We start from the raw sequence: 24245 nt of genomic DNA, 5'->3' as shown, positions 1-24245 counted from the left end.
GGCATGTGGGATCCTCCCGGACCAGGGCACGAACCCGCGTCCCCTGCATCGGCAGGCGGACTCCCAACCACTGCGCCACCAGAGAAGCCCATGACTTCCCCTCTTAAAGCTCCATTTTCCTCATCTGACAAATGGGAACAAATAATACCTTTGTCATCAGGTCGTGTGTCCATGGGGCACCCTTCTAGGTGTCAGGGACACAGGAGTGAACGAAACAGATGCATTCCCTATCTTCTGGTGCTCACAGCTCAGGAATTAACGAATCTCATGAACAAATGGTCAGGGAGGGCTTCCCAGAGGAATGGACATGAGCTGGGATCGCAGGTGGGCAGGAGTTAACCAGGCAAAGAGGGGAGGGAAGGGGTCAGCGCTTGGCACTGGGGAGCAGCGTTTGTGCACTGTGGGCAGTTAACTAAATCCTCGGAACCTTGGTTTCCTGTTCTGTGAAATGGGGTCATAATGACGGTGCTGGGAAATTGAGGGCCACTGACTCCCACAGTGGGTTCGTGCGTGTCTCTGAGCACCTAGTGTCCCTGAAGCACAGATGCGGTGGTTCTGTTTTAGTAGGTGCTTACGGCGTGGCAGGCGCGGCACTGGCCGCTGGAACACGTGCTCTCTGCTTCAGCATCCCCATTTCACAGGTGAGGAAACCGAGGCTGCGAACCATCCACTTTCGCATCACACGGTTGCTAAATGTGGAGCTTGGGACTTGAACCCTGCTCTGGGGGCCCCGAAGCTGGCTTGGTTGGCCAGGAGTAGGCCCCAGGCTCCAGATCTGGGGACCCAGTGTGACTCGGATGCCCTTTCTCCTCCAGCTAACGTCCAGGGTAGCTGGACCTGAGGCAGACTCATGTTTCCAGGTCCCTGAAAGAGGCTCTGTTGCAGCTCCTGCCGGGGGCTGGCGGCCAACCACATCTGGGAGTGGCCACCCTGAACCCCTGTCATTACAACGGTGGCTTTGAAGAAGCTGGCAGCAGTGCTGTTTGCCCACGTGGGAGGGGGCTTCCTGGAGCCGGCCTGACTCCCCTCCTGTTCCCTTGCAGGCAGAGCAGTGCAGACAGGTCCAGGGGCAGCATGGCGGATCCCAGCGAAGGCCCCCGCGCGGGGCCTGGGGAGGTAGCCGAGCCCCCTGGGGATGAGAGTGGCATCCCCGGCGGGGAGGCCTTCCCCCTCTCTTCGCTGGCCAACCTGTTCGAGGGGGAGGACGGCTCCCCGTCGCCCTCTCCGGCTGACAGTGGTCGCCCCGCCGGCCCAGGCGATGGGCGACCAAACCTGCGCATGAAGTTCCAGGGCGCCTTCCGCAAGGGGGTGCCCAACCCCATCGACCTGCTGGAGTCCACCTTGTATGAGTCCTCAGTGGTGCCTGGGCCCAAGAAGGCACCCATGGACTCGCTCTTTGACTATGGCACCTATCGCCAGCACCCCAGTGACAAGCGGTGGAGGAGGAAGGTCATAGAGTGAGTATTGCTGGCTGCCTGGCCGAGGGTCTCCGCCTCTGTATTGAATCCATCCATCCATCCATCCATCCATCCATCCATCCATCCATCCATCCATTCACCCATCCATCCATCCTTCTATCCATTCATTCATTTGTCTACCTATTCACTCATCCATCCATCCACCTATCTGTCCACCTTTCTGTATACTTGTCTATTCATTCATCTGTCTGTCCACTTATCCATCCATCTGTATATCCATCCATCTGTGTATCCATCCATTATCTACTCATTCATTCATCCAGCTACCTATCTTTCCACCTAGCCATCCACTTGTCCAGTCCGTCCATCCATCCATCATCTACTCATTCGAATATCTATCTACCCATCTATCCATCTGTCCCATCTTATCTGGCCAGTCATCCACTCATACAACAAACCTTCCATTTATCCACCATATACTTAGCCAAAATCCATCCATTCTCCCACCTACTCACTGTTTCTGTTCATCCAGCCAGTCAGCTATCAAACTATTCATCATTCATTCATTCATTTCATTTCCATGTCTTTCTTTTGTTCTCTCTTTCTCTGTCATCAGCTACCCACCCTTCCATCTGCCCATCCACTTGTCCAGTCCGTCCATCCATCCATCATCACTCATTCAAATATCTATCGACCCATCTCTTCATCTGCTGTCTCTCTGCCCAGCCATCCGCCCATGAAAACCTCTCTCAGGCCTGTGTGTGTGTCTGGAGGAGAGTCTTGAAGTCTGCAGATGCCCTGTTGTCACCTGGTCCTCCTCTGTTCCCCCTTGATGATCACAGACTCATTTATGCCCTTGGATGAAGCCCACTCACCTCCTCAGCCCTTGCTTTGTTTCCTTTATTTATTCACTGAGCCACCGATTTGTTCGGTGACCGTTTCTGGAGCACCCGCCACATGCCAGGTAGGGCGGTTGGCCCTGGGGCTCCAGGGGTGAGTCAGAACAGACGTTACTCCTATCAGCTCAGACACTGAGTAGCTGTCACTGGTACCTTCAGTTTGGAGGACAAGACAGGTAATAAGCAAGTGATTAGACAATTCACTTTTGGGGAGGTGCTGAGGTGGGAGAGGGGAGCTGATACAGAAAAGGTAGTCCAGGAGGGCTTCCTGGAGCAGCTGACATTTAAGCCCAACGCTAAGGGGTGAAAAAGGGCAGCCACACAGCGGGGGTGGTGGGAGGAAGGTGTTCCAGGTGGAGGGAAGTGCATGTACAGGGGCCCAAGGCTAGAGGGGCTCAATGTGTCCAAGAAATGGGGCCTCGCAGTCCACATGGTGTACTGGACAAATTGCATAACCTCCACTCAGAGGTGGAAACAGGCCCAGGGCAGCAAAGTGCCCTGGTGTCCCATCCCTCCAAGGTCCCATTGGAAGCTGGTGGACTCCCTGTCTCCCTTTCCCCTCCCTCAGATCCCCTCCTTCAAGCCCTCATCCCCACCATTACCCCAGCCAGCCAGGGCTAACGGCTTTGCGGGGGCTGCAGAGGAGTTGGGACGTGGCTAAGCGGCTGAGGTCTTCAGAGACCCCGAAGGCTGCCTCGGTGAAGACTGAGGGCGAGGGTGTTACTTCATCTCATTTTTTGGCTCAAAGGTCACAGTTCAGGAGCAGATAAAATGGGGGCTGCCCTAGCCTGTGTGCCCCCGTCGTCAGGAAGCACCTCTTCCCCCTTCCCTGGCCCCCCATCACTGGAGGCCCTGCCCTGGGGTGTAAAATCTGGGGCCCGGGCAGAGGAAGGAGGGAGAGCGGCTGTCCACTCCCCCTGGTGAGCCGCTGGCCTTCTCTGCCCTGAAGCCCCTGCCTCAGTGTCCCTTCCCCCTCTGGCCCTGCCACCTCTGTCGTGGTTCACTCTCTGCTCCCCTACACCCCCTCTTCTCCCTCCCCATCTCCACCTCTTTCTCTTCTCCATCCTGTCTTCATTTCACAGATTGTTCTTCGCCCTTGTATGTTCCGGGCACTGGGTGTGTGAGGACATGACACAGGGCGTCCCTGCCCTCATGGTGCCCCTGGGCTGCTGCTGCTCCAGCTCTTTGGCTCTCAAAACCTAGCACACAGTAGGTGCCCAATGAGTGTTTATTGAATGACTGAATGAATGTGTTTTTTTCCCTTTTTTCTTTCTCCATCGCTTCCTCTCCCCCAGCCCTCTCCATCTTGTTCTGTCTCCACCTGCCTCTGTAGCTCGGCATTTCTCCCACACATACAGACTCTGGACACACAGTAGGCGCTAAATAATAACAGGAATATCAGCTAACATTTATTGGGTGTTTACTTTGGTGGGGCCTGGACTAAGCACCTATGTCCGTGGCCTCAGTTGTCTCAAATGTTTGTTGAATGAATAAATCAAGGAGTGAATGATTGAATAAAAGATAGAGTTGCTTTATCTTTTAGTCTGGTGTTCCTCCTTTATTTTCTTACTATCTTTGTCTCTTCCAGTCTCTGGATTCTTAAGTACTTAGTAAATGACAAATGGATGGATGGTGGGTGGGTGGATGGGTGGGTGTGTGGATGGGTGGATGGATGGATGGAAGAGTGGATGGGTGGATGGGTGTGTGTGTGTGTGGATGGATGGATAGATAGATGGATGGATGGATGGATGGATGGATAGGTAGATGGATGGATGAGTGGATTGATGGGTGAATGGATGGGTGGGTGGATGGATGGATGGATGGATGGATGGGTGAATGGATGGGTGGGTGGATGGATGGATGGATGGATGGGTGGGTGGGTGGGTGGATGGGTGGGCTGTGTGTTCTTTGTCTGTCTCCAACCAACACACAGGTACCAGGTAGAGTCTATTGGGATAAAACATTCCTTTGTGTCTCCAGATGTCTTTCTCCTCTCAGTCTGGTCCCTCCCTAGGGCTCCAGCTGCCCCCACCCCCCAATCCCTGGGCCCCTAAGGCTAGAGACTGTGGGATGGGCAGAGGATGAGCCCTCCTATCACCCGGCTTCCTCCCCCTTCAGGAAGCAGCCACAGAGCTCCAAAGCTCCCACGCCCCAGCCGCCTCCCATACTCAAAGTCTTCAACCGGCCTATCCTCTTTGACATCGTGTCTCGGGGCTCCACCGCTGACCTGGACGGGTTGCTCCCCTTCTTGCTGACCCACAAGAAGCGGCTGACTGACGAGGAGTTCCGGGGTAAGCCACCCAGGAATAGCAGGTGGGCCAGCTGGAGGTTGGGGGAGGCCTGGCCTTGGGGGCCCCCTTTCCCCTCAGCATTTTCCCTTCGGTTAGTGGGCTGCGCTAGCCAGGAAGAGCACTGGACAGGGAGTCTGGTCCTGTGTGTCCTTTACCATATTACTTAACCTCTCTGGGCCTTTGCTGCCTTTCTTTGTTCATTCATTCATCCTTCATTTATGAAAAGATTAGTGTCATAGGTGAGCAGAGTTTACCCACCTGGATTCAAATCCCACCATTACCACTTAAGGGACGTGTGGCCTCTCTGGGTCTCAGTTTCCTCATCTGTACCCTGGGGAATAATAATAGCGTAGTCCTGGCCTCTGAGGACAGAGAATTCCACAGTGCCAAGCACAAGGCAGCTGGGGTCCCAGGAGCTCCTGCCCCCTCTGAGGGGAGCTCTGGAGTGGGGAGCAGGGCATTCCTGCTTCTGCTTCTGAGGCTCTGCCCCCCTCCCCACCCAGCTTTCTGGCTCCCCGCTATAGGCTGGAGCCCAGTCACCATTGCCCTGGGACTTACTCAGCCCAGAGAGCTCACTCTCCAGCCTCGTCCAGGCTCAGAACACCCACCTCGGGGCACTAGCTCCCTCCGCTACCCCAGGGCTTCCCTGCAAATTGGGGAAGGTGGGCTGTGAGCCTCTCCACCCAAGTCAGCCACCTGCTAAGTGCCGGGTGCCAGGTGAGCTGTAATTAACGGGCCGAGTGACCCCACAAATCCATATAAAATGTCGAGAATTGTGGCAGCTCGGGGCTGACGAAGCTTCAGGGAGATCAGGGGCCATTTTTGGAGACTTTAGGTACTTCCAGTAAATTAAGTGTGAAAGTAGGCTGACGGGGTCTGTAGTATATTTTTCACATATACCTTTATCAACCAGATTCTTTGAACACCAAAACGATACGATGCTGTATTATTGTGTCCATCCGAAGAGAATTACCGGACTTATAAAAAATATTCATTCATGGTACCCAGCCAGGTGCTGTGGCCTCGTTTGGGGCACGAGCTTAGAGTTGTGGAGAGGGTCTCCGTGATGGTGTGAATCTCATTTGGCGATAACCCACATTTAAGCCCCGACCAAATGGCCCCACCTGGCCCCCCAAGTTCACCAGGCAAAAGTGGGGAGCTTTGGTGTGCAGTGAACCCCCGTGAGATGGGGATCATGGCGCCTGTGCTTCGGCGGTCAGAGCAGCGTCAGGCTGGGCTTGCCAAGCCTTCTGGCTTCTGAGTTCAGGACTGAGCTGAAAGGGGGCTCTAAGCCTAGGCTGGGAACCCCCGGGCCAGTGTGTCTGCCTGAGGGTGGGTGGGGGACCCTAAGATAGGCTGGGAGAGGGCCCTGAAATTGTACAGAGTAATGCACCTGTAGAGGGGGATTTACCCTCTACAGGCCCATTCATTAGGCTTCAGGCCCCTTGCTTGCTCTGGCCCCTTGTAGCCCTGGACCTAATCTGGAACTTGTAATTGTGTGTTCGCTTTCATTAACAGGATCCCCAAATTGTGTAAGTCTCAGGCTCCCCAAAACCTGGATTTGCCCCCGCGTGTTTTTCTAGCCAGAGGCTCGTGAGCCAGAGGCTCATTGATTCTTAGGGGAGTCAGTGACCGGCCCGCCCCTCCGCCCACACACAACCTCCAACTTGGCAGTTAACTTAGGGCCCTTAGCTCCAAGCCTCCCCTCATCCCCTCATGGGCAGAGCTACTTCGCCACCTGCTGGTGGAGTCCGTAACTGCAACCCCTCCCCATTTCTGGGTAGCCGCCGTTCTTCGTGTCTTATACCAGGACCCAGGCTGGCAGCCCCGGACCCTGCTACAGCCTGGGCCTCGGAGTGTGGAAGTGCAAATCCAGGGTCTAGTTCCACATCCCACACAAACCACTTGAGCTCCTGTGGTTTGGAATTCCCTGCAGTGCCCAGCTTGCCCCTTCGCTGAATGTGTATTAATTCAACAAGTGGTTATTGGGCACCTACCAAGTGTCAGGCTCTGTGCTGGTGTGGGGCGGAAGTGGTGAGTGAAGCAGACATGACCCTGTCCTCAAGTTGCTCTCAGTCTCGAGGGTGAGACCAACTTGATCAAGCAATCACAGAAATAAATACACAATTACAAACTGTAATTTGTGTCCACAAGAGGCTGTATTGGACAATTTGACCTAATCAGGAAGATCTGGGAGAATTTCTGGGAGGAGGTGACACTTGAGCTAAGTCTGAATGAATTGCAGTTAGCCAGGTAAAAAGAGGTGGAGGAAGGATTAGAGAGGAGGTGAAAGAACAGCATGTGCAAAGGCCCTGTGGCTAAACATGACCAGAGTTGGACTCAGTTGCTATGTGGAAAGTGGATTAAAGGACGTCCAGAGAGGCTGGTGGAAACGAGGCATGTGAGAGAGATGGTGGCTGGGCCAGGTTGGTGGCAGTGGAGATGGAGCGTGGTGGAGGGGTTGGAGAAACAGGTAAAATCTGTGGGACTTGCTGGATGTGGGGAGAAGGGAGGACAAAGATAAGAGTGACACACAAGTTTTGGCTGGCTGGGGACACCATCATCTACGGAGGGGACACATGCAGACCGGGTTGGGCTTTGGGGAGGGAAAGATGATGAGGTCAGCGTGGAGAATCATGAGTTGCCTGACAATTAGAAAACGGACTGATTGAGGTTCCCCTGAGTGCGGGTGTGTCTGGACAGAATCCCCAGGGGCCTCGGCCAGCATTTGGGGTCCCCTCCACCTTATGAAGATGGGGAACTGGAGTCCATTATCATTCGGTACATAGTTACCTGGTGTTGACTCTGGGCTGGGCGCCAGGGGTGTAGCAAAAAGTAAACAGAACAAGGCTTGTCCGAGCAACCTCACTCCTAGGAGCGTGGGACAGAAATTCAGGTCTCTGCGTTTTCACCACTTCCCAGCACCTAAGGAGAGGCTCTAAAGCATTTCTCGTGGCGTAATAAAGGCAGCAGTATTACTTATTGAAGACTCCTATCTGCCTGGCTCTGGGCTCATCAACAAATACCTATTAGCTCATGATTTCCCTTTTATATATATATGTTTATTTATTTATGGCTGCGTTGGGTCTTTGTTGCCGTGCGCGGGCTTTCTCTAGTTGCGGCGAGCAGGGGCTATTCTTTGTTGCGGTGCGCAGGCTTCTCATTGCGGTGGCTTCTCTTGTTGCAGAGCACGGGCTCTAGGCGCGTGGACTTAAGTAGTTGTGGCTCGTGGGCTCAACAGTTGTGGCTCACCTGCTCTAGAGCGCAGGATCAGTAGTTGTGGCGCACGGGCTTAGTTGCTCCGTGACATGTGGGATCTTCCTGGACCAGGAATCGAACCCATGTCCCCAGCATTGGCAAGCAGATTCTTAACCACTGTGCCACCAGGGAAGTCCCACAATTTCCCTTTGTAGCCTCAATTTAGCTAGACAAGAAACTGAAGCAGAAAAGGTCACACAGAAATCAGGAGCAAAGCCCAATTTGAGCCCCCAAAGACCTGGCTCCAGAGCGGGCCCCTCAGCCCACACCTGCCTTTCGCATTCCTCATCCCTTTCCTGATCCCCTTCCTGCATCTGGCCATTTTGCCCCCTGCCTGATTCACAGGTAAGTTCTCTTTTCATTGACTCGCTCTTTTAAAGATATAAATCAACTCCTGTCACCATAAAAATTAATACAAGGGAAAGAAAATTGCAAAGGGACAGTAAGCGTTAGTGGGAGATGTTAAGGACCCATTAGGACAAAACAAAGACTGACTTCACAGGAGGGATTTGTCAAGCGGATGAAACCTTGCACACTCGGGTTTTTAATGTTATTATTGCTGCATCTGCAGAAGCCCCCAAATCCTCGAAGGTAATTTCATGTTCGCTATGGCTCACAGCCTCCACTTTGGGGAATGCTGCACTCCCTCTGCTCCCCTCTAGGGGCACTAGTGTAATCGCTTCATGGGAAAAGGATCTATGTGCAAATAGGCAGGCAAAGACTGCCTCCTGGGTCTGCTTTTAGAGGTTCACAGTCCTCATTAACAGATTAAAGGTTCTGAGAAGTCCTGTAGTGAAGAAATACGGTTGGCATTGTTTAACCCAGCATTCCCCCTTTTTATTTGATTTTTTAAAATTCTCTCCAGATATGCTTTGGTAAACACCAACCTCTCTACAGGCTGCAGCTTCCCACATTTTAAGAAACTTCTGCTCCTGGGCTTCCCTGGTGGCGCAGTGGTTGAGAGTCCGCCTGCCGATGCAGGGGACATGGGTTCGTGCCCTGGTCCGGGAAGATCCCACATGCTGCGGAGCGGCTGGGCCCGTGAGCCATGGCCGCTGAGCCTGCGCGTCCGGAGCCTGTGCTCCACAACGGGAGAGGCCACAACAGTGAGAGGCCTGCGTACGCCAAACAAACAAACAAAAAAAACTTCTGCTCCTCTGAGTTTATTTGACCTTCTCAGTACCATGGGGAGCAGATAGGGAACAGGCTCGAGAGGAGGACCGACACGGCCAGAACCTCTGGCTCCCTGCCCAGTGCCCTGTCCACAGCTGCCCAGCAGTTTGGGCCACGGGCCGAGCGCCCCTTCTCCCGCATGTCTCTACTCACAGAGCCATCCACGGGGAAGACCTGCCTGCCCAAAGCCCTGCTGAATCTGAGCAACGGCCGCAACGACACAATCCCTGTGCTTCTGGACATCGCTGAGCGCACGGGCAACATGCGCGAATTCATCAACTCGCCCTTCCGGGACATCTACTACCGAGGTGAGGCCCTGGGCTGGGCGGGAGGGGGGCACCGTCTTCACTTGTCCAACCATCCCCCCAACTGAGAGCTTCAGTCTGGGCCCCAAGTGCCAGCACGTCCCCAGGAACCAGTTGTTGAATGAATGAATGAACGGACGAAAGGACAATAACTACCCCTTCCAACTTGGATATTCTGAGTTTCACAATCAAAGGTTCCAAGGTTCCCAGATGCAGTGAGCCAAAGGGGCCGTGAACCTGGAAATCTGGACCCAAGATGCTCTGGTTCTGGATACTCTGAGGCTTTGTTGCAATAGTTCTATGAGCCACCAGCTCAGAGAGGCACAGGTGTCACCGGGGCCAGCTCCCTGGGTCTAAATTCTGAGATCTGTGAATCCAACTTGACCTTCCAGATTCCTGGATATGCAGATTCAAAGGCTGTGAATTTTACATCCCAAATTCTGTGAGACCATGATGCCGTTGTTTCCTCTAGGATGAAAGCCTCTTATGAGTCTGAAAAGTTCCCACATTTGGGACCCTCCGAGTTGGATATCCCTTGAGCCCAAGATTCTGCTTGCGTGACGCAGCAGATCTGGGACCTCGGGCGTCAGAGACGCCACGTCTGGGAATGTCTGAAGGTCTATTTGCTGCCCTCGGGTGGATTTCTCCCTTTTGCACCCCAGCGCCTCCCACGACTGGTCGGGTCTCTGCCCCCGGTGACTGTCCCCCACCCCATCCCAGGCCAGACCGCCCTGCACATCGCCATCGAGCGCCGCTGCAAACACTATGTGGAGCTTCTGGTGGCCCAAGGTGCCGATGTTCACGCCCAGGCCCGGGGACGCTTCTTCCAGCCCAAGGATGAGGGAGGCTACTTCTACTTCGGTGAGGAGGGGCCCGGTGGGGCCTGGGGCCCACGGGGGAGAGGCTGGGGGCTGGGGGCCTATGGTGGTGCTGGCAGCCCTGAGCCCTCCCCAAACAGCCAGGGCTGCGCTGGCCACGGGCCCAGACAGCACCCGGTACACGGGCCGCCTTACTGGTCTTGGTCACTGAGGTCTTGTCTTTGAGGAGTAGAGCATCACCACACTGCCCTGAGCCTCAGTGTCCCCATCTCTACGGTGGGGATCGTGATGGGATCAGAGGGTTGTGATGGGGTGTCCCTGCCCCTTAACACTCGCATCCTCCAGTCTGACTTAAGCTGGGACTGATGGTCGGATTGCATCACCGCCATGTCCCAGTTGGACCCATGAAAGATTTTAAACTTCACCCCTGCTCAAAGGCACATGTTATTTGGGGTTCAGGTACAAAGTCCCTTAAAGAATCCCTCACAGCCTCCAAGTCACATGACGCCCCCCCCCCGGCCCCTGCCTACCCGGGGGCATCGCCTCCAGACACGTGCAGTCAGCCGGGGCTCGCCCACGTTGACCGTGGGCACTGCGTCCATGGTCACGGTGTCTGCCCCTGAGTGTCCGCCCCCGGGGCCCCGTCACTGACCACCCCCTCACCTACAGGTGAGCTGCCCCTGTCGCTGGCAGCCTGCACCAACCAGCCCCACATCGTCAACTACCTGACAGAGAACCCGCACAAGAAGGCGGACATGCGGCGCCAGGACTCCCGTGGCAACACAGTGCTGCACGCACTGGTGGCCATCGCTGACAACACTCGCGAGAACACCAAGTTCGTCACCAAGATGTATGACCTGCTGCTGCTCAAGTGTGCCCGCCTCTTCCCCGACAGCAACCTGGAGGCCGTGCTCAACAACGACGGCCTCTCGCCCCTCATGATGGCCGCCAAGACGGGCAAGATTGGGGTGAGTGCAGGGCCGGGGGCACACACCCATTCTTGCCCCTCCACACACACACACACACACACACACACACACACACACACGCACACACACACACACGCACACACGCACACACACACACGCACACGCGCACACACACGCACACACACGCACGCACACACACGCACACACACACACATGCACACACGCACACACGCAGGGGAGGGGCTGCCGCTGGCATGCGTTATTATTAATGTGCACACCCACCTCCCATCCTGCCAACTCCAGTGTGCAGATGTCCCAGCTCAAGAACCTGCTGTGGCTCCCTATTGTCCAGCCAAGCTATTCAACCTCATCCCAGAGCCTCTCTGCTCTTCCCACCCCATTGGATGCCCACTGCCCCATTCCCACCAGCCAGGGCAAGCCACTGACAGAGAACTGAGTCCCAGAGCTGCAGCCCTGCAGTACTCCCCTCTACTCCATGGCAGGGGTCCTGGCTCAGCCTCTAACCTGCTGAGTGGCTGTGTGCCAGTTGCTTCCCTCTCTGGCCTCACAGCACAGGGCCTAGAGCAGGATTTCTCAGCTTGGGTCTGGATGTTCTGGGGCGTGGGGCTGCTCTGTGTCATTGTGGGATGTTTAGCTGCATCCCTGGCCTCGACCCACTAGATGCCAGTAGTACCCCCCACCGATTGTGACAACCCCAAATGTCTCCAGACATTGCCAAATTGTCCCCTGGGTGGGGCACCCATCGACCTGATTGAGAACCAGATCTGGGGTTCTCTCGAGTCAGGAGCACCTGGGTCCAAGGCCAGGCTCTGCCACTTCCCAGCATGTCACCTCAGGCATCTCACCGCTCTGTGCCTCAGTTTCCTCATCTGTAAAATGGGGATAACAATAGTGCCCTGTGGTATGGTGTTCTGACAACTCAATGAGGTGATCCACTTAAAGCTCTTAATAAAGATCCTGGGATGGGTAATAAGTGCTCAATAATCGGTAAGAGTTATTATTCCTCTATTAAAAACATAGCAAAAAATTACTAAAATCACAATTATGCCAGAGTCCTGAGGCGGTAGAAAAGGCCTGGGTTTAAAATCTGGCTTTGCCTATTGAACTCTGTGGCCTGGGGGGACTCCCACCTGGATCTGTTGCCCAGTTCCCCTGTGTGTAAGCCAGAGATAGTGGGAGTAGCAATAAGAAGGACCGAATAGGATAATTGTTACTAGATTTAACTGATCAGTAAGATTGATTAATTGCTGTTTTAATTATGTAAGGAAGATACTCATGACAACTCAGATTTTTAAGGCTGATCTGGGTTCAGTCTGGATTCAGTGGGCTGTGTGGCCTCAGGGAACATCCTTCTTTTCTCTGAGCCTCTGTTTGCTCATCTGTCAACCAGGATGGTAAGGGTAGGAAATAAACAAGATGATGTGAGGAAAGGGTCCGGCATACAGCAGGTGCTCAGTAAATATTTTACCCTTCCCTCCATCCTGCTCTCTGGGAAGGTGCTATCTGATGGGCTGACCAAGCTCCCAGGGTCCCTCCAATGTGTGTGGCCCAGCAGCAGTGCTCCCCGCCCCCCAGAGGACCCCCTGACCCTCCCTCCTCCCATGCAGATCTTTCAGCACATCATCCGTCGGGAGGTGACAGACGAGGACACCAGGCATCTGTCCCGCAAGTTCAAGGACTGGGCCTATGGGCCAGTGTATTCCTCACTCTATGACCTCTCCTCCCTGGACACGTGTGGGGAAGAGGCCTCTGTGCTGGAGATCCTGGTGTACAACAGCAAGATCGAGGTAGGCATCAGGGCAGGAGATGGGGCCCAGTGAAGGAGGGGCCCAAAGTGGTGGGTCTGTGAACTGGATGCAGAAGAAGAGGCCAACTAAGTGCCCAGAACAGCATCTGGCACTGGGGGGAAATGAGAGGTTGTAAGGGTCGGCCTTCAGGGGCAAGCAGGACTGGTTCAGAATCCTGGCTCTGTAACTTACGTGCTGTATGACTCAGGACAAACTACCCAACCTCTCTGAGTTGCAGCTTCCTCTTTTGTACCATGTGGATAAAGATAGAGCATTTCTCATTGGGTTGCTGGGAGGACCAAATGAACAGCCTGGCGCAGGGTGAACATTATGTGTCAGCTATTATCATTAGCATTTGTTATATGAAGTTTTTAAAAGCTCTTTTTTTTTTAACTTAGGAGTATTTTATGAACATCGTTCTGCACCATTAAATATTCTTCTGCAATATCATTGCTGTGTGGAAATGTACCACATTCTAATGAACCATTCCTCTATTCTTGGTCATTTGGGTTTGTTTCTGCACTTAACTATCAGGAATAACACTGCAGTGGCATCTTCGTGACTACATAATTGCACAAATCCTTGATGATAAAGAAACTCAAGTCATTAAAGGGACAGGATGCTGTACAAATGGGGCAGAAAGTGCTGGGTCCTGGGTGCAGAAGGTCTCCCTTCTAGCCCTGGCTCTGTGAGCTTGGACAGATGCCTTTCCCCTACCAGAGCTCACTTCCCTCATCTTTGAAATTAGTGACCAACTTGATTTAGATTGGGGATGGTGGGAAGTTTAGCATCTCTGCTGCAAACTCTGATTGATTGGTAGTGTCTGCCCAGGGAACTGTGTAGAGAACTATTTTGTGGGACTCAATTATTGATGTCTGTCCTGGGTTCAGAGTTGGAAAATTGTGGTGAGTCAAGTATTTATTACCCTTGGGCTAAATTTCCAAGTCCCACTTCCCGAATCAGAATTTCTGAGGTTGAAACCCAGGGATTTATATTTTTAACAAGCTCCATAGGTGATTTTGCTGCCAGTGGCTTGGCACCATCCACAGACTGGAGTTTGGGGACCACAAGAATAGATATTCTTTAGGGATATCTAGAAGTTTGGGTGTCGTTGAAGAATAAATTAGGAGGAAAAAGTGCTCCCAGGGCAGAGGGTGGGGGAAGGTGTACTGGAGTCAGCCTGTCTAGCCCCCTGACCACCCCGCCTTCCACAGAATCGCCACGAGATGCTGGCCGTGGAACCCATCAATGAACTACTTCGGGACAAGTGGCGAAAGTTTGGGGCCGTTTCCTTCTACATCAACGTGGCCTCCTATCTGTGCGCCATGGTCATCTTTACCCTCACCGCCTACTACCAGCCGCTGGAGGGCACTGTGAGTGACCACGAACCAGGCAGAAGCTGGGGCACAGCGGGTTCCCCCGTGGGAGGGACTGGAGAAGGCTTAGGGATGGATAGGGGGAATTCCCTGGTGGTCCCGTGGTTAAGACTCCGTGCTCTCACTGCTGAGGGCCTGGGTTCAGTAAATCCCTGGTCGGGGGAACTAAGATCCCACAAGCTGTGTGGTGCAGCCAAAAAAAAAAAAAAAGAAAGAAATGGATGGGGAGGTGCCTACCCCACACCCAGAGGGAAGAGGGTGAGGGAGGAGGCTCCACAGGACGTAGATGTTCGGGGCATTGGGGAACATATGGATCTGGGACCCGATGTTGGTGGGGCTGGAGGAGGACTTGCATGCCCCTTGCCCCCCAGCCGCCATACCCTTACCTCACCACGGTGGACTACCTGAGGCTGGCCGGCGAGATCATCACGCTCTTCACCGGGGTCCTGTTCTTTTTCACCAACGTGAGTGCTTGGCCTCCCCCCTCATCCCCCCGCCCACCCTGCCCGTCCCCCTCCTCTCCCTCCACCTCTTTTAGCTCCGTTCTCCTCCCCTCCACACTTCTGTTGGCTCCACCTCTCTCACACGTCCCCTCCCGTCCTCCAGATCAAAGACTTGTTCATGAAGAAATGCCCTGGAGTGAATTCTCTCTTCATCGATGGCTCCTTCCAACTACTCTAGTGAGTAGAGGTCCCTGGAGTGGCAGCTTCTGGGTGAGGAAGGTGGGGTTGGGAGGGACATCATCCAGGTTTGGTGGTGGGATAGGGGCTGACTCTGTTAGGAGTGAATTCACCCAGCCTGATCAGGACAAGGCCAGTGTCAAGCAAAAGGGTCTTCTGGTTAAAGCAAGATTCTGGTTGCTAAAGAGTTATCACCATATACACCATGGATAGAAATAATTTAACCTCTTATGCTTGTGATTAATTGCTAAAGTCTGCCAGGAGTGCCCATGTTAAGAATCTTGAGGCTGTGTCTGTGTTTAGTGGGAAAGAGTGCTGGGATTGATTAATGATGTCTGCCTAGGGCACAGGATGTGTTGTTACGTGTGTGTGACTGCTTTTCCCTTTTCCTTAGAGTTAGAGAACAATGAATATTCACTTAGCCACAAAATCGCCACTGAACACCACTGAATCTTTCTCTACCAGTTCCAAAGGACATCACTTTGGGTTCTGGTAGGGCCTCGGGGCCATTACACACACGTATCAGTTGCCAATTAATTGAGCGTTCTGGTTAACAGGATGCTGGGGAACCCAGTGAATCCACATGGTTTCTCTTCTGGGTGTCATTGGACTGACCTACTACCTAGAGGGCTTGAGGGCATGCCTCCCCCTCCAGGGCCTCATTCTCCCCTCTCCCCTCTGGCCCCTCTTGTGATCTCTGCTGCCCTGTAGCTTCATCTACTCTGTGCTGGTGATTGTCTCGGCGGCCCTCTACCTGGCGGGGATTGAGGCCTACCTGGCCGTCATGGTCTTTGCCTTGGTCCTGGGCTGGATGAACGCCCTTTACTTCACCCGTGGGCTGAAGCTGACGGGGACCTATAGCATCATGATCCAGAAGGTATGGGGTCGGGGGGTTCCCTCTGGACTGGTGTGTCCTTGGAGGAAGCCACACACACCACATATGTACAGACAGTGCTGGCGGCCTTGAGGCTGTGGGGTGCTGTGGGGGCAGTGGGCAGGGTCTGGACATCGGAGAGGGACAGGGTGGAGCTGGAGAGAAGATTCGGGATGAGGTGTTGGGAAAGCGAGAAACCACGTGTCTCATCTTTGCCTCCATATTCCCGCCGGGGTCTTTAGATCCTCTTCAAAGATCTTTTCCGCTTCCTGCTGGTCTACTTGCTCTTCATGATTGGCTACGCTTCAGGTGAGCTCCGGGTGCCCAGGTGGGCCTGGCGGGGGTGGTACTGGGACTGGAGCGGCCACCACAATGTGTGGAGGAAAATAACCAGCGTTTGTAGAGTTCTCATTGTGTGCCTGGCACTGGGCTAAGTCCTTTCCCGTTCCTGCCTCATTTAATCCTCCCAGCAGGTCTGTAAGGGAAGTGCCTTTCTTATCACCTTTTACAGATAAGGAAACCGAGGCTTAGAAAGGTTAAATAATGTGCCCAAGTTCAAAAGCTAGGGAATGGTAAGACTGGTGTCTTAGCTATTGTTGCAAAAGAAGCCACCCCAAACTTAGTGGCTTAAAACAACCACCACTGACGATTACATTCAAGTCTGTGGCCCAGCTGGGTGGTTGTGCCGACCTGGGCCAGGTTTGGCTAATCTTGATGGGCTCCTGTGTCTGTGCTCAGCTGGCGGGTTGGCTGCCGGCTGACTGGTGTAGCTAGGGGGTGGCCTCAGTTGGGGGTGACTTCGCTGTCTTCCCTGGGGTCACTCATCTCCAGCCGGCTAGCTTGGACTTGGTCACATGGTGGTCTGAGGGTTCCCAGAATGTGAGCGGAAGTGTTCAAGGTCACTGCCTGGCACAGCATCACTTCTGCTTCACCCTATTGACCAAAGCAAGTCTTAAAGCCAGCCTTGATTCAAGGAGTGGGAAATAGACTCTACCCTCTTGGTGGCAGGAGCTACAAAGCCACATTGAAGGGGTGTGGTTACAGGGGAGGGTGCATTTTAATCATTCATCTACCAGCCCAGGTCTTTCTTTTTTTTTTATATAAATTTATTTATTTTATTTTTGGCTGCGCTGGGTCTTCGTTGCTGCTTGTGGGCTTTCTCTAGTTGCAGCGAGCGGGGGCCGCTCTTCGCTGCGGTGCGCGGGCTTCTCATTGTGGTGGCCTCTCTTGTTGCGGAGCATGGTCTCTAGGTGTGCAGGCTTCAGTAGTTGTGGCGTGTGTGCTTAGTTGCTCCGCGGCATGTGGGATCCTCCTGGACCAGGGCTCGAACCCGTGTCCCCTGCATTGGCAGGCAGATTCTTAACCACTGCGCCACCAGGGAAGCCCCAGCCCAGGTCTTTTTTAAGGCTCAGCACTGGCTCCCTCTAATAGGCTTTCTCCTTGATGACCTGATGCTGTGGGACTTCAGTGGCACAGACCATGGGGGAAGGACCAGGGATGGGGAAACTAATCAAGCTGTTGGGCTGGTTCCCAAGGGGTGGGTGATCTGCCATCCAATGCCCAGTATCCAAACGGGAGTGGCCAACTCAGGCTTCACCAGGCCACATTCACATCTGAGGAGGTTGGTCTAGGAACCAGCACTGGCAGCAGGAAATCTGATGATGGTGATATTTTAACCCAGATGGTGCCAAGGCTCTGTGTGGATTATTTTGCAGAAGGAGAACTGTGGCCTTAGCTTAGCTGGGGAGAGAGGGACAGGGGCCAACTGCCCCTACCAGGAGTAGGACTGGAAAGAACTAGACAGATTGTCAAGGGTTCTCCAATGGTTTGAAAGTCATATCAAGAGTCCAGCCGTACCACAGTCCTAAATATAGAAACTGAGGCAGAAACCTAGGGGTTAAAGTAGCAACTTAGTGGTCAGCTTGGTCCCAGGGCTTCTCCTGCTAGGGAACACTAGATCTTCATTCTGAGGCTAACATATCCCAAACATGGTACATGTGCTGCTGTTTCCCACTATTGTGCCCATGACAGACATTGCTAATGGATCACAGAATCCTTCTCAACATGTATTTCAGCAGTCGCTACAGAATTGAATAGCATTAGTATATGAGTTGGAACCTGCTTACTGTAATCCCAGGTTGAAGGCATGGTGACAGTCTATGCCCCACTGACTGAAGGGGCTCAGCCCCCTCACGCTCCCCGCTGTGAATGGTGTAGGAGCAGATGCACATGTTGGTGCTAAACTGTGTTGAGAAGGACTCTGAAGCTTATTCTGGGTTTAATGGGAAGGGGTGAGCACCACGATCAGTTTGAGATGTCTGGAGAGGGTGAGGGTCTTAGTGAGAACAGCTTCTTCCACCCTTCCTCTCTGGGCTGCTGTGAGCTGGGAAACAGGAGCACGCGAGAGAGTCTGCCCCCAGAATGCTGGCATTCCAGGCTCCCAAGATGTCTAAGAACAATAGGCACGATGAGGTTTTTCTTAGCCTTGGCACTGCTGACATTTGGGATCAGATAATTCTCTGTGGTGGGAACTGTCCAGTGCATGGTGGGACGTTGAGCAGCATTGCCGGTCTTTTTTTTTTTTTAATTTTTTTGGCCATGCCGCATGGCATGCGGGATCTTAGTTCCCTGACCAGGGATTGAACCCACGCCCCCTGCAGTGGACGTGCGGAGTCTTAACCACTGGACCACCAGGGAAGTCCCAGCATCCCTAATCTTTACCCACTAGGTGCCAGTAGTGCTCCCTCCTCCAGTTGTGACAACCAAAACTGTCTCTAGACCTACCAGAGGTGCCCTGGGGGAAAAATTACTCCTGGCTGAGAACCACTGGACTAGGTCCTGGGAACCTCTTCCTTAACAAGAGTTTGTGGACAGAGCAAAGGCTTTGCATGCAGGGGGGCCCAGATGTGACTGCTGGCATGGCTTCCTCGCTTAGTAACCTTGGGCCAGCGCTATCCCCTAACCGGGCCTCAGCGTTCCCCTCCATCAAATGGGAAGGGTCCTCCCCACTCCTCAGCCGGCGTCCTCACCCTCGGTGAACATCGCCGCCGTCCCTCCCACAGCCCTGGTCTCCCTCCTGAACCCGTGTGCCAATGTGAAGATGTGCAGCGAGGACCACACCAACTGCACGGTGCCCACGTACCCCTCGTGCCGTGACAGCGAGACCTTCAGCACCTTCCTCCTGGACCTCTTCAAGCTGACCATCGGCATGGGCGACCTGGAGATGCTGAGCAGCACCAAGTACCCCGCGGTCTTCATCACCCTGCTCGTCACCTACATCATCCTCACGTTCGTGCTGCTCCTCAACATGCTCATTGCCCTCATGGGGGAGACGGTGGGCCAGGTGTCCAAGGAGAGCAAGCACATCTGGAAGCTGCAGGTGAGGCCCCCGGACTCCCAGCCCCACCCTGCCGGCCACTCTTCTCCTTCTAAGATGGGCCCACCTGACCCGCCTCAAGCCCTCGGCCTCGTGCTCTGGGCGAGCCGCACCATCTCATTCTGCCTCCACTGTCTGTAAAGTGGGCACCGAGGACTGCCGTCTGTTTCCCAGAGCCGCCTAACACACTTCCAGGTGGCTTCTTGCCTGACCGCCAACAGTGGGCTCAGATTCCCTTGTGGTCCAGTCTGTGGTATACAGTCAGCTTCGCCCGGCTCCACTGGGCGAGCTCTGTCGGCGAGCGAGCTCTGTCGGCACAGGCAATGCTCAAAGAGCATCACGTTTCAGTGAGGGTTCTGCAGTGAGCACGGCAGAGGGGGGCAGCTTCCGTGCCCCACCCTGGCCCAAGAGACAAGGCTGGCATGCGTACAGGCCACCCCAGAACCAGGAGGCGTCGGCATTCTCATCAGAGGGGCTTCTCCCAGCCCAGGGGTAGCTTCCAGGTTCCCCACCTGCCCCCCGCCAAGCAGATGTGGTTGGATGTAGATGCAGGCCTCGTGGGTGCTGGGGAGCTGCTGCCTTTGCTTCCCACAGGTTGCTGTGCAGTCCTAGACAGCAGAGGCCCTGGGGGTGGGGGTCACAGCCCGCCTGGGTGCATGCAGTTCAATAACTGGGGTTCCCAATAAATTCACTGTCGCTGTAAGGCCCGGGAACGCAGCATCCACATTTCCCATCGCTTGGTGCATTTCCAGGAAAAGGCGCAGTGAGAAAAAACTCCAAGGTCCTCCTCGCAGGTCTGGGTCTCAGGGAACCATCTGGACTTGCTCTTAACCTTTATCCATACCGCTTACTTCCCTGGGCCTCAGTTTCCCCACTGGGTATAACTCATAAGATGCCACTGGCAGCCTATGGACTGGATTTGACCAGCCCAGATTTATTTTTTTCCTGCATCACCATATTTTTTTTTTAATTAATGCAAAACTTTTAAATTAAGAGATTTCATAGAAAAATCCAGATTTCTGGCCTTTCTTGAAAGGTTGGAAGGCTGGCAAGGTGAGCTCACATTCCTGCCTGGCGGCGCTCAGATAGATGAGAGGTGGCTGCCCCCTTTACGCGGGGTGGGGGACCTGCACCCCCTGGTCTGCCCCAGTCCCCACCCCTCCCTGGGGATGCCCAGCACCGAGGGGACACAGGGTGTCCTGGGGCACCGGCTGCTGATCCTTCTTCCTTCATTTTCTTCTGCCAGGCCCCTGTGGGTGTTTGAGTTTTTAATCCAGAGGCAGTGGGAGCTGGGAAGCCTAGTTCTTTGCCCAGACTGGCCCACTGAATCATTCCTGCCTTGAGAGCAGTTAGGCGAGGCTGGGGGCGGCTCACCCACGCCTGCCCGCCCTCCCTCCCTCCCCGCAGTGGGCCACCACCATTCTGGACATCGAGCGCTCCTTCCCTGTGTTCCTGAGGAAGGCCTTCCGCTCCGGCGAGATGGTGACCGTGGGCAAGAGCTCAGACGGCACTCCAGACCGCAGGTGGTGCTTCAGGTGAGGCCGGGTGAGTGGGCAGGACAGGACCATCGGGCCTCCTTACATTTTCTACCTATTGCCACTTCCCGAGCCACTGAGGCCCCCATGGGCCCAACCAGAACTCAGTTCCACCAGCTGATCTTGGGCCAGTTGGTTTAGTTCTCAGCCTTGGTTTCTTCATCTGTGAAGTAGGGACAATGATAGCATCACTCCCTCGGCCATCTGTGTGGATTAGACGGGTTGGCACGTGAGATGTGCACGGCCAGCACCTGATGCACGTTGGGACAGACACCCCCCCGATGGCAACAGGTGTTACTGCTCTGTCCTTTGGTGGAGGAAGCGGGCTCAGAGGCGGCTTCTCATCACAGGGCACCGCCCTCTGTGGGCGAACCAATGGGGTGGGTTTCAGGTCTCCGGCTGAAAGGGGGAATCTGAGCTATCTGCAGCTTCCAGGGCTTGGGACGTTACCCAGATGCACAGGGAATGCCAGCTTCTTAGGGGAACCCCTGGGTGAGTCTTTTCTTTTAAGGGGACTCAGTCTTTGTAATGTGGTTGCCAGCACAGAGCGAAAGCATCACGTTTGGAGTCAGGCAAAGTCAGTTTCTGCTACGGTAGCCCCCACCTCACAGGCCAGCGAGTCAGTCCTGTTCAGTGTGAATTTGAAGTTCAAGCCCCGACTGTGATTTCTCAGCTCTGTAACCTTGGATGAATAGCTCAAGCCTCAGTTTCCTCATCTGTAAAATGGCAACAGAGAATGTATCTTCCTTGCTGGGTCCTGACCCATAGGAAAAAATGCTCAAAAAATGGAAACTGAATGAAAATAACTTAAAAATAATTTTAGAAAGGAAAAATGATCTTGAGCCCATTTGGGCCCCAAAGGGTATAACCTGACTTTAGGAGGGCGTCTCACTAATAAGAGTGAGAATATCAAGAAGGAGGGTGTCCACCTACAGGTGAATGGATATATAGCCGTACAAATAAGGTCTTTCCACACAACGGAATATTATTCAGCCATGAAAAGGAATGCAGTACTGATCCAGGCTACATTGTGGATAAAACTTGAAAACATGATGCTAAGTGAAAGCAGCCAGACACAAAGGCCACGTGCTGAATGATTCTACTTCCATGAAATGTCTGGAATAGTTAAATTCATAGAGAAAGAAAGTAGAACAGAGGTTACCAGGGGCTGGTGGGAAGGGGAATGGGGAGTTATTGCTTAATGGGGACAGAATTTCTGTTCGGGGTGATGAAAATGTTTTGGAAATAGATAGGGGTGATGGTTGCACAATCTTAGGAATGTATTTAATGCCATTGAATCGTACACTCAGAAGTGGTTGAGGGGGAGTTCCCCGGCGGCCCAGTGGATAAGACTCCATGCTTTTACTGCCAGGACAGACACCTGGCAGGGGAACTAAAATTCTGCAAGCTGCGTGGTGCAGCCAAAAAACAAAAAAAAAGTGGTTAAAATGGCAAATTTTATGTTATATATATTTTATCAGAATAAAAAATAGTAGGAGGGTATGCTGGGAGGCTGGAACAGGGATGCTGCCTGAGGGTGGGGAAGGGGTGCTATCTCTGGGGAGCTCCCCTTGACCCTCCCTCTGCTGTGGCCCCACCAGGGTGGATGAGGTAAACTGGTCTCACTGGAACCAGAACTTGGGTATCATTAACGAGGACCCCGGCAAGAACGAGAACTACCAGTATTACGGCTTCTCGCACACCGTGGGCCGCCTCCGGAGGGGTGAGTAGAGGGCGGAGTGGAGGGGTGGGGGACATTCAGGGGTGCAGAGGGGGAGCCCTGGTCCTGCTCCTCACTGATTTGTTTTGAGCAGTCCTGTCCCTTTTCTGGGACTCAGTGTTCTCATCTGTAGAATGGAAGCGTCTGATGGGCTGGCCACTGAGCTTCCTCCGCTGCTTGTGAAGGCCTGGGGCCCCTCCGTTCCACTCAGCTGAGTGCATGACATGCAGTGGAGAGGTCATGGGCACTCAGGCGTCCTGACCCAGGCTTGAATTCTTATTCTTTCATTTACTCCTGTGTGTTCCTGGGCGGACTCTGTGACCTCTCTGAGCCCCACTTTCCACCTCTATAAAACAGGGATAATATACCTCCCCCTTTAGAGCACTGTGGAGTGCCAGGTACACAGAAGGTGCTCAATATATGCATGTGCACTCTCCGCCAACCCTCACCCTTCCCTCCGCCACGCTCACTACAGATCGCTGGTCCTCGGTGGTGCCCCGCGTGGTGGAGCTGAACAAGAACTCGAACCCGGACGAGGTGGTGGTGCCTCTGGACAACGTGGGGAACCCCAGCTGTGACGGCCACCAGCAGAGTTATCCCCCCAGGTGGAGGACTGACGACGCCCCCCTCTAGGGGCTGCAGGCAGGAGTAGGGTCCCTTCCACCGCCCATTTCTAGTCCACCTGCATTTCAGCGGCGCCTCCTGGGGTGTCCCCCGCACCCTTGTTTGACCCCCAGAGGTGAGGGCCAGGTGGAGATGCCAGGGAGGCCCCAGGACCCTCTGGTCCCCAGGCTCCTGCCTCCAGCCCCACCTCCCTACCCGGGCACGAGGCTCCTGGCCACCTGTCTCACTCCCATGGAGTCACATAAGCAACACCAGTTTCTCCGCCCACCAGGGCTCAGACCCTGGCCTCTCCATTTATTTATTTGCTCTGTTCTCAGGAAAGTGGCACAATCTCCACCCCCAACCGGAGCCCGGCAGAGGCCTCAGGCCCCCGTCCCAGGTGCACTGCCGCCGGCTAAGCCCCCGGCCCCGCCCCACGCTGTGGCCGCACAGGCCACCCTGGGCTGAAGTAGGGTGGCTTTGCTGAAGGGCCGGGCACTCGGGGTGGGGCTGCGCCTTCTGTGTGTTCTGTAGGGGATTGTTGGTGCTCAATAAATGTTCACTGATGGTGGAGACGGTGGGGGAGACGGTAATAGGCACGGGGATGACAGCACAGAGATGGACGAGCTAAGAGATGCCTGTGTCGGGGGGATGGGGCGGTGGGGATGAGAACAGAACGAGGGTTAGTAGTAACGACCAAGGTGACGTTTAGGGTGATGGTTGGTGGGGGCTGGATGGGGGGTGGTGGCCTGAGAGATGGAGGTGAGTGGAGTGTGATGGGAAGGTAGAGACAAAGGGAGTGAGGAGAGGAGGAGCGCTGGCGGAGGGATAGTGATGCTGCGGGGAGATAGTAAATCTGTCGAAATGCTGGGAGCGCGTAATGACACTGGTGGGGGAGAGTAATGCCAGTGGGGAGATCGTAAAGCCCATCGTGGGATAGTGATGCTGGTGGGGGGACAGTGATGTGCTGGTGGGTAGGAAGGCTGCTGGGAGAGGGCAGAGCAGAGGCGGAGTTGACAGGCACAGAGATAGGTGAGCCATCCGGTGTCAGCAGTGGGGTGATGTTGAGGATGATGGCCTTAGTAAGGACAGCGGTGGTGACTGGAGCCGTGAGAGTGCTTGTGGATGGGACCGCCTGCCGTCGGGGCTGTGAATGTGAGCTGGACTTGAAGGCCGGCCTGC

At 54.3% G+C, this 24245-nt stretch overlaps 1 protein-coding gene across 1 annotated transcript; it reads left to right on the top strand.

Moving 5' to 3' along the window:
- Positions 1 to 1046: 1046 nt before the first annotated feature.
- Positions 1047 to 23667, top strand: TRPV4 (transient receptor potential cation channel subfamily V member 4). The gene is made up of 15 exons (XM_079942876.1): positions 1047 to 1457; positions 4436 to 4608; positions 9195 to 9347; positions 10065 to 10205; positions 10832 to 11130; positions 12720 to 12899; positions 14114 to 14272; positions 14647 to 14739; positions 14882 to 14955; positions 15667 to 15832; positions 16072 to 16138; positions 18892 to 19208; positions 20613 to 20740; positions 22342 to 22463; positions 22936 to 23667. The coding sequence occupies exons 1-15, from the start codon at positions 1075 to 1077 to the stop codon at positions 23091 to 23093; spliced, it is 2613 nt and encodes an 870-aa protein (XP_079799002.1). The 5' UTR covers positions 1047 to 1074; the 3' UTR covers positions 23094 to 23667.
- Positions 23668 to 24245: the final 578 nt, after the last annotated feature.

The sequence above is a fragment of the Stenella coeruleoalba genome (genome assembly GCF_951394435.1).
Source record: "Stenella coeruleoalba genome assembly, chromosome: 14".
Classification (NCBI taxonomy): domain Eukaryota; kingdom Metazoa; phylum Chordata; class Mammalia; order Artiodactyla; family Delphinidae; genus Stenella; species Stenella coeruleoalba.
The sequence above is the reverse complement of the archived record's forward strand: the minus strand, read 5'-3'. Positions and strand labels throughout refer to the sequence as shown.

What these genes read in the sequence shown, in the direction of transcription:
- TRPV4 (XM_079942876.1), top strand. Translation starts at nt 1,075, where the DNA reads ATGGCGGATCCCAGCGAAGGCCCCCGCGCGGGGCCTGGGGAGGTAGCC. An exon ending in ATAGCATCATGATCCAGAAG is followed by an intron (nt 15,833 to 16,071) that starts GTATGGGGTCGG and finishes CGGGGTCTTTAG; the next exon opens with ATCCTCTTCAAAGATCTTTT. An exon ending in GACCGCAGGTGGTGCTTCAG is followed by an intron (nt 20,741 to 22,341) that starts GTGAGGCCGGGT and finishes TGGCCCCACCAG; the next exon opens with GGTGGATGAGGTAAACTGGT.